Genomic DNA, 9678 nt, shown 5'->3' on the forward strand with positions numbered 1-9678 from the left:
CCTGCCTCGGCCTCCCAGAGTGCTAGGATTACAGGCGTGAGCCACCGTGCCCGGCCCTTAATTTTCATTTATAGTAAAATCCACATACCCTTATGTCAGATTCCAAAGTCTTGTAAGATCCACTCTTATGTGTTCTCACAGCCTTTCTCCAATTTCCCACATTCAGGCCACCCCCGGTTGTCTTTAGCAGCTTGAAGACACCTAGTTGATTTTTCCGTCTGAACCAGTTGCTCTTCCCCTGATCTGCATATGCCTGGCATCTCATCACTCAGATCTCAGCTTAAATACTACCTCAGAGGAGGCCTAAACCCAATTTAAAGTGCCATCTGGTCACTCTTTTCACATCATTCTACTTACCGTTTTCTAGAATTTTTTTTTTTCTATGATGTTTCTCATTTGTTTATTCTTCTGTCTTGCCCTGCTATAATGTGTGCTTAATTAGAATAGAGGCCTTGTTTTAGTCACTTCTATTTCCCCAGTGCCTAGGACGCAGCCTGGCACATAACAGGTGTGGAAAAAATATTGATAGCATGAATGAGTGAGTGGAAGAGTAAATAGTTTCCTTTGACAATTATAAAAATTTCAGTCATCAAGATTGAATAAACTGAACTTAAAAATACACCAGAACTCCACTCTCCTGATCTTTCTTCTGTCTACCTCTTTTCAATTAGACTTCGTTAGTTGCTCTTGAAGCTTTACTTATGTCGCCATGCCTTACAGACTGACGATCCTGAGGCTTCTAGGCTTGAATCTCTTCACATTCTCAGCATTCTCCCTCTTATCTGTTCCCATGGTTTTAACCAACATGCCCTTTATGCTGACAGCTCTTAAATCATTAGCCTCCACCTCATACATTTCTTCTGAGCTCTAGACAATTACTTAACCAAATGCCTTTTGGATATCCCCATCCTGATATTCCATAGGAATGCTAACTCACCAAGACTGCACCTGTCATTTTCTACCTCTATGGCCAATTTCTCCCATTATATTTCTCTCACTAAAAGAGTATCAGTTTCTAAAATCATAAATCTCACTCCAAAGTCCAACTGCTTTTACAGCCTAAATATTTTTATATCTATCTTCTCATCCCCATTACCACCACCTCACTTTAATCCATGTTGGTCCCCTGGTCAATTGTGTTTTTTCAGAACTCAAATAGTATCATCCCTTCCCTCCCTAAAATCCTTAAGTACTACCCCATTACCTTTTACATTAAGAACCCTACTACTCTCTTATCATCACTTCACTGACACAAAGCTGATCTGTAATAAATGTTGAAAAAATTAAACAATCAGATAAAGAGACTCTTAAACTAAGAAATATAAAGCACAGAAGTACCTTGGGAACATTCATACATTATTCACTTACTAAATCCTACCTGTCCTTGAATATCAGGCTCCAATCCTGACTGTTTTGTGAAGCATTCCCATCCTTCAATTCTCAGTCCACTCCCGTGCCTCTAAATTTCTACAGGTTCTTACTATTTATACTAATTATCTTCAATCTTTGGTATATATCAGTCACCTGGGTGGCTGGTAAAAAAAAAAAAAAAATACAGATGCCCAGACTCTATCCTTGGAATCTCATTAAATAGCTATAGTTTAGGGGAAGTCTAAAGGTGATCAATCCCAACAGACAGAAAACTTTGATAACTGCTTGTTTTGTATTACTCAGAGTTCAAATGACATGCTTTCCCAGCATTGTTTCAATTTTTTCACGTCACATGGTATCCCAACTAGATTTATAGAGACTCTTATTTGTATAAATTACAGTTCTTACTAAACTCCTATGCACAGAATGAGCTGGAACTGTACTTGGTGGATCTGTTTTAAGGGATAAAAATGTAATATTAAAGGGAGCTGAATTTATTGCAAAATTCTTGAGTACTATTATGAAAACCTAATGTCCTACTTAAGGTATGATCAAGAAATGAAAGGTTGAACATTCTTTCCCCTTTTTACAGAGATGGAGTAACTAATGACTCAAAAAGATAACTGACAAATGGTCACACGAGTAGTAGCAGAGCCAGCAGTAGACTCCAGGTCTACAACTTCTTATTCTAGGGCTCTCTGTTATACCATATATTAGGGTTGCTGATAATGAGCATATCAAGAAGATAACTGCTGCTAGGGTCAAAAATACCAATAAACTATAGGGCTTCATTAATTGAAACGTTGAAAACAAAATTACTGTCTTATATACCTGGAATGTCCGGAATGGGGTCCCTAAAATGATTCAGAGAGTTTGCAAACTTGACTAGTTAAGAACACGGAGGTTCTGGTTCCTAGAAAATCAGATCTGCTGCACAGTATCTTCTCGTGGGAACTTTCTCAAAAAATAATGGAGCTCATTAGCCGCAGGCAGAAATCTTCTCTTCCCACACTACAAATCTAATTGAGAGAAATTATCCTGGAGTGGACAGGATGTTTAAGTTTGATTTAAACCTTTGGTTCCAGAGACTTCGGTTTTGTGTGAAGAGTTAAAGTAATCAAATAGAAGACAAAAGCACCTTACCTAATGATTTCAGCATATTCTTTGTCTTTTCCTTTACTGTCTCTCCATTTCCTGAACATAACTGAAGCATCCACATTGGCCGGGGAGAAGGTGTTGGGCTCATTAAGCAGTGATATTACACTTAATAGGATAGTCCTAGAAATAGGAAAGAGGGGTCAACTATTAATACCCATATTTGTAGTATTCAAAATTATTCTGCCTTTTTCATTTTCTTTTGTTTTTTTTGAGACAGGGTCTCATTCTGTTACCTGGGCTAGAATGCAATGGGGTTGTCATAGCTCACTGAAACCTCAAACTCCAGAGTTCAAGCGATCCTCCCACCTCAGCCTCCAAGAGGTGGGACTATAGGCGTGTGCCGCCATGCCCAGCACAAGTATTCTTTTCAACCCAGGTGCATCCCTAGAGTCCCAGCTACTCGGGAAGGTGAGACAGGAGGATCCCTTGAGCCCAGGGGTTTGAGGCCAGCCTGGGTGGCCGTATCTGTCACCATGTGGTGAGAGCCTGCTTAATAACAAAGTCAATATAGAATAAAGTAGAACTGAGATTTTTTTTTCCTGTCTGAAAAAAATACTCTAGATACAATTTATATGCAGTAGCCTAATCAGAATTTCCTAACCAGTATGTTATGAAAGGGTTACAGGTAAATTATATTATTGGTCTTCTCAGGCAGTTGGGTGGGTGGGAACTAGGACAGCCTGAGGCCCCTGGAACAGTAACTTCTAGCCAAAGAACCATCTTTAGTTTACCTTATTGTGATCTACAAATAGTCATATGCCCCATAACAACATTTCGGTTGATGGATTACGATGGTAGTTCCATAGGATCATTGTACTATATTTGTACTGTACCTTTTCTATGTTTAGATAAATACTTTCCATTGTGTTACATTTGCCTATGGTATTCCATACAGTAACATCCTGTACAGTTTTGTAGCCTAGGAACAACAGGCTATACCATATAACCTAGGTGTATAGTAGGCTGTACAATCTAGGTTTATATAAGTACATTCTAGGATGTTTGCATGACAAAATTGCCTAATGGTGCATTTCTCAGAAGGTATCTCCATCACTAAGTGATGCATGACTGTACCATCATTATCATTTTCTCCACATTCCATGACTGGAAAAGATCAGTAAGCAATGTCATACATAGTTTAAATTGTCTACCACTTCTACTAAAATAATATATCGAAGGCATTACACCTGTACCATGGTAAACAACTCTGCAAGGTAAGTATTATGAATCCTATTTTTATGGAATGGGAAAACTAAGCTGCTGAGAACACTGCTGGAACATACAAAACAATTTGAATATAAGAACTATTCCAACTGTTACCTTGTTTTTTGGTTGTCATTAACGTTTTTTTGTTTTTGTTTTTAGTGTTAAGTGTTTAAAATCCTTATTAATTTATTGTATTTTCTCAGGAGAAAAAAGGGAAGATAGGTTTAACTACAAGTGGAGGAAGGGAAGGAAAAACCCAATAATGAAACTATCAAATGATTATACCCCAACAATGGGGTCAATAAAGCCCTCTAAAGGGATTAGTTTTCTGCAGGTCAAGAAATAAGGGAAAAGAATCAGGAAAACATGAGACTCTTTATTATTCTTCTTCTGTCCATGTAACTTGGACAAGTTTCTGGGACTAGCACAACAGATGCTGAGGGGCCATCCCCAGACTTTTAGTTCCTATATAAAGAATAACTCCATTGCCCTTTTCTTCTCTAGGTTTTGAGGAACAGGTCTGGTCTATCCCAATCCAGTGGTTTTTATGTGTTTAATATTTACTACATACGTACTACAACAAAGAACAGGCCTAATCCAGGAAGAGTTTGGGATAAGAATGAGGGATAAGAGGCCAGGCGAGGTGGCTCACGCCTGTAATCCTAGCACTCTGGGATGCCGAGGCGGGCGGATTGTTTTGAGCTCAGGAGTTCGAGACCAGCCTTAGCAAGAGCGAGACCCCATCTCTACTAAAAAAATAGAAAGAAATTATCTGGACAACTAAAAATATATAGAAAAAATTAGCCGGGCATGATGGCGCATGCCTGTAGTCCCAGCTACTCGGGAGGCTGAGGCAGGAGGATTGCTTGATTCCAGGAGTTTGAGGTTGCTGTGAGCTAGGCTGACGCCACGGGCACTCTAGCCCGGACTAAAACAGTGAGACTCTTTCTCAAAAAAAAAAAAAAAAGAAAAAGAAAATGAAGACCAAGACATCATTCATATCTGTCTATATATATAGACTAGCAAACGGAAAACCAGCAAGTTCTGAAGTTCTATGGAATTCAGACATGTTTAAGAAACAAAACCAAATTAAAGTAGTATTTAAAGGAGATCAGAAAGCAGAATTGGTGGGTGGGAGTGGTTAAAAAAAAAAAGAAGAAGAAAGCAGGATTAGACATATATAACTCAATGGGTAATACAATTATTTGCCAATTTTCAACATACAGACAACCCTTTGCCTGTTTCTGGAAACTTTAGCAGGACAGAACCGGCCTCAGCACCACAAACAAGGCCTAGTTCAAGGGTCTGCCTGGAAACCAAGAAAAGTTCAGAATTTTGAATGATTAAATACTGGCATCTCCCCCTCCCCTTGTTGAATACATCTCTCTAATCAGCATGTGAAAGGTAGAAAGGGCTCATTCTAAAAAACCTAAGCTTACCTTACTCTTAAAACACACACACACACACACACACACACACACACACACACACACACACGCACGGAGACAATGGATAGACGTGTAACACTAGAAAATGAACCAGTCATCATTATGTGTTTCTTGTTGTGAAGGAGGGATTTAAAGAGGACGTCACAGCAAAGAAGCCTGTTATGACTGGGATAAAGGGCCAACAAATGGTAAAATATAGTAGCTTAACGGGTTCATTCACATACAGTTTTTCTTCTAACAAATATAACACTGCCTTCTGTGCAGTGCTGAAACTGCTGCTGACTGGTATATCCCTGAGAATGCAAGGTAGGAGTGAGGGTCTCAGATGAAAATGCACAAGAAAACAAAATGAGAACATATTAGCTTAAAAAGTAGGAATTTTAAATACACAAATATATATATCATTTGTACAGAATGAAACTGGTAGGTTGAGGGCACTGTGACCCAGTGTGCAGAAATCAAAGGAGCAAATAAATAAAACCATACTAGCCCAGAATGGGGTTTAAAAGAGCCCTAGGAATAGCAGGGCTGCAGCTATTCCCCCTGATCTTGCCTACTTTGCCACCCAATGCTAGGGGCAATGTCCTTGACTCTCTCTGCCCTTTCAATGGATTATGGAGATACTAGGCAGGAAAATACCTTCCCCTACTCATGAGAAGAGACCCTTCATACTAAACAATAGCCTCTTTGGATTGGGTTCATCAGTTTGGGCCCCTCCTGTATCTTTTTAGAGTGGCAAAGAAAACACTACGTATTAAGGTTTCAACATGAAGCAAATCCCCACCCAAACCACCTTCCTACTTCAGAGCCTACAGCAGGTATGACGGGTACTTCTGGGGATAGTATGTAACTCAGAGAAAGCAGTTACGAACTCTACAGCAAGGTCTGTAGCAAAGGAGGGACACTCTTGTCCCCCCAGCCCCTGCCAAAAGCTCTCACTTGGATCTGGACAGAGCACGGATCACGATACATCCACCAGGAAGAGGCATCCACCAGTTACATCCTAATCAAAGACCTGTGGCAGCATCAGGCCTCTACCCTCCCAACTCGACCCTTTTGCCAATATAGCCCACTCCGTAAAATTTGCCAAATCTGTAAAAAACCCTCACACCACCACTACCCCCAGCTCCATGAACTTAATCCTGGGCCTCTGGGAATAGGAGGCCTGTGGATCTCTTCTTCCAAAAGAAGTATGCTGGCTTCCCCTAAGAGGTAGCAAACTACTGGGACTTTAGTGGACACTAGTTGGCTGATGCTCTGGATTCCTACAATTCTAGTGTGTTTTTCTTGCTTTTCCTTTTGGGCTCTTACTACTCACCAGATATTATGATACAGATAGGATCAAGGTCTTAAAAGTAACTCGAGTCCTTCATTCTTCTTTAGGTCACAAAAGCCCTCCATGTGCTACTTTATTTTATGAATATGTCCACTGAGGTACTAAACAATGGACTTGAGTACAGCTAGCCATGAAGTTGTCCAAACACACGTGAATATGGAACTGCTTTCAGATACTAGTGCCATGCAGCAGCCAAAATTCCACAACAAGAGGAGATGACCCCTAATGCCACCTCCACTGATGTTTTCCTATAGTCATCCATAAATTGGATGTGGAGCCCAGAACCCTTAGACAGTGGCTGACCCTAGAGAATTTAGCAACAAAGGAGCAAAAGAGAAAAGGTTGCCCATCTTTACTACATCTTGTATCTTGTGTCTTAATATTTCCCTGCCATAACCGTGACCTGTGAGAAAATACAATTTACTACTTAAAAACCCCCTTGCCCTTGCCTCAGGACAAATAACACAGAAACAAAAGGGATAAGGAAAAGTAATCCACATTTACTCATTAGGTAGTGCTTTCCTGAGTTCTGAGCACCACTAGGTATTCGAAGCAGATGAAGTTTAGCATACAAAACACCCTACTGCCCCTGGAAACACTAAAAGATTGCCACATTGAAGGAATATCCAAAGATTACATAGAACTAAAAGATAAAAAATACAACAGTGAATGATTTCAAATGCAAACACACTGTAAAGCTGTGTATGAATATCTTTGGTGCAATTCAAAGATAACTAGTTGTGGTTTTGAAGCCTCTAAACAAAGAAGTACAAAAGCAGGGAAAGCAATTCTGATTTTGAGTTTGGGGAATGTCCCTAAATCAGGGATTAGGTGGCCTGGGGACCCAGAGTGAGAAAAAATGATTCAGGTACCCAAAGTGCCAAAGGCAGTTTCAGCTGGGCAGATAAGTTATGAAAAGAATCCTCTGCCTCAAAGGATTGGGTTAAATGAGAAGTAGGGTTATTTTATTTTTTTGTTTTTTGAGGCAGGGGTCTCACTCTGTTGCCCGGGATAGAGTACAGTGGTATGATCATAGCTCACTGCAACCCCCACACTCTTTGGCTCAACCGATCCTCCTGAGTAGGCCTATCTTAAAAACAAAAATGTTCGTAATATTTTAAGCTGAAGTAAGGCAAATGATACAGTCTGTGTGTATTTAATGTAAGAGAAGTAAAGGATAAAAATCTTAAATTCCCATGGGTAGTGACAATAGATTATTTAGCCAGGTAGCACAAGAACGCAATGAGAAAAATCTTGTCTGAGGCTTTGTATGTGAGGAAAGAGGAAGCTTGTTTTCTCAAAGAGAGAGTGTAAGCATTTGATTTAACATTCAACCAGAATTGCCAGTATCTTAGAGCTACCACTTCCTCTATTCTAGGGTTACTACTAGTCCTGAAAAACAAGTACCGATATCATACTAATAGGACAACCTGGCATTTTTTTGGTCCAATTTTTCAACAAATCTTCCAAAACACTTCTTTAGAACCTTTCATATACATTGTCTAATTATTTTGTCAAAATAATGTGATATAATTATTTCTTAGGCATGGCAGCCTCAAACACGTCCTTTATAAAGTGGAATAAATAAAACTCAGAGTTTTTAATACTTATTATTAATATAAACCAGTTCTTAGTCTATTAAGATAGTTCATAAATGCACCATTTGCTACATATGACACTTTCCCTCTAAAAAAAGTCCATTCCAAATTATAAAATATTTAAAACAAAAATGGTCAAAACAATTATTTATTTTCATGTATTTAGCAACCAAGATAAATTCTGTGCTACTTAAAATAAACTGGTTATGATATAGGCACCTAGCAATTACGTCTCCCTGCAGCCAAATGAAATAAACATGAGGAACTAAAAATTAGATTCCTTTGCTAATAGCAAATGATTACTTCACATTTGACAAAAAAAAAAAAAAAAAAATTCCATAAAAATATTTGATAATGGCAGTGACCCAATCAACAAGGTAATATGTATTATTTTAGTGGCTGTACATGCATTATTCATTTAATTCTTCCAACAACCAACTGAGGAATTATCCTTGTTTACACTACTAATAAAACCTAATGTCTTAAATTTTAAAAATATAAAGCTTTGACGTACCCAAATTACCTAGAAAGTTTATCTCTTACTTCAGCAAAAACTCTATCCTGATTTCCTCATTAGGAAAAAAAATTAAAATCATGTAAGAATCTAGGATAAAAAAATAAGATGTAAAAGAAATGCTAAAAACAATATTCAGACAAGTGGAACATTATTATAATATGTACTTTACTGGGACCCAAAATAACAAATAAGTATGAAACTGAGGTCTTCAAAAATAATCTAGAACAGGGGTCATTAATTATAGCATAAGATTAACTTTCATGCCTCATCCAGAAATCTGTTAATACCAAAAAAAAAAAAAAAAAAAAGAAAAAGAAAAGAAATCTGTTAACATAGCACAGATAGAATATAGTTAACCTTAAATTCCTTTTCTTCTTTTTTTTTTGAGATTGAGTCTCACTCTGTCACCCCAGGTAGAATGCAGTGGCATTATCATAGCTCACTGCAACCTCAGACTCCTGGGCTCAAGAAATCCTCCAGCCTCAGCCTCCCAGAGTGCTAGGATTACAAGCGTGAGCCACAATGCCCAGCCGTAAACTTAAATTCCTTTAAATAAATTCAGCTCATAAAAGAGAAGCCAAGTCTAAAACTTCAAAATTGCTTTAATGCCATTCAGAGAAATAATGAAAAATACTATAAAATTCCTCAATCATTTATATTTATAGGACTATAGGACTATACCAGACTTGAGAAACCTAGACCATGATAAGGCAAAATCCTGGCTATACACATTATGTTGCTAAATATCTGAACAGACCAATCCAAGCTACAGAGAAAGGTAAAGGAGAAATGAAGTTTAGGATTTTCTTAGGGAGTCTACAAATGAACAAAGCACTGAGAAATGCCTAAACCCAAACCACAGAACACAAAGTACTACAACAAATGAACCAAAAATTGAGTTGGAGAAATTGAACATTAATAAAAACAGGGGAAGAAGGAGACAACGCGGTGGAATGAAATCTTATCTACCCTCTTCCTGCTAGACAAAGAGAAGCAGAATTTTGATTTTTTTTTTTTTTTTTTTTTGACAAAGGGTCTTGCTCT

General features: G+C 38.3%; 1 protein-coding gene across 1 annotated transcript in view; it reads right to left on the reverse strand.

Annotated features, from left to right (window-relative positions):
* UBE2R2 (ubiquitin-conjugating enzyme E2R 2) overlaps positions 1 to 9678 on the reverse strand; it is a 120289-nt gene that overhangs the window by 4084 nt on the left and 106527 nt on the right. The window contains exon 4 of the mRNA XM_012656631.1: positions 2515 to 2649. Coding sequence (XP_012512085.1) covers positions 2515 to 2649 — 135 coding nt within the window. The remainder of the gene's footprint in view (positions 1 to 2514; positions 2650 to 9678) is intronic.

The sequence above is a fragment of the Propithecus coquereli genome, unplaced genomic scaffold, assembly GCF_000956105.1.
Source record: "Propithecus coquereli isolate 6110/MARCELLA unplaced genomic scaffold, Pcoq_1.0 Scaffold114, whole genome shotgun sequence".
Taxonomy (NCBI): domain Eukaryota; kingdom Metazoa; phylum Chordata; class Mammalia; order Primates; family Indriidae; genus Propithecus; species Propithecus coquereli.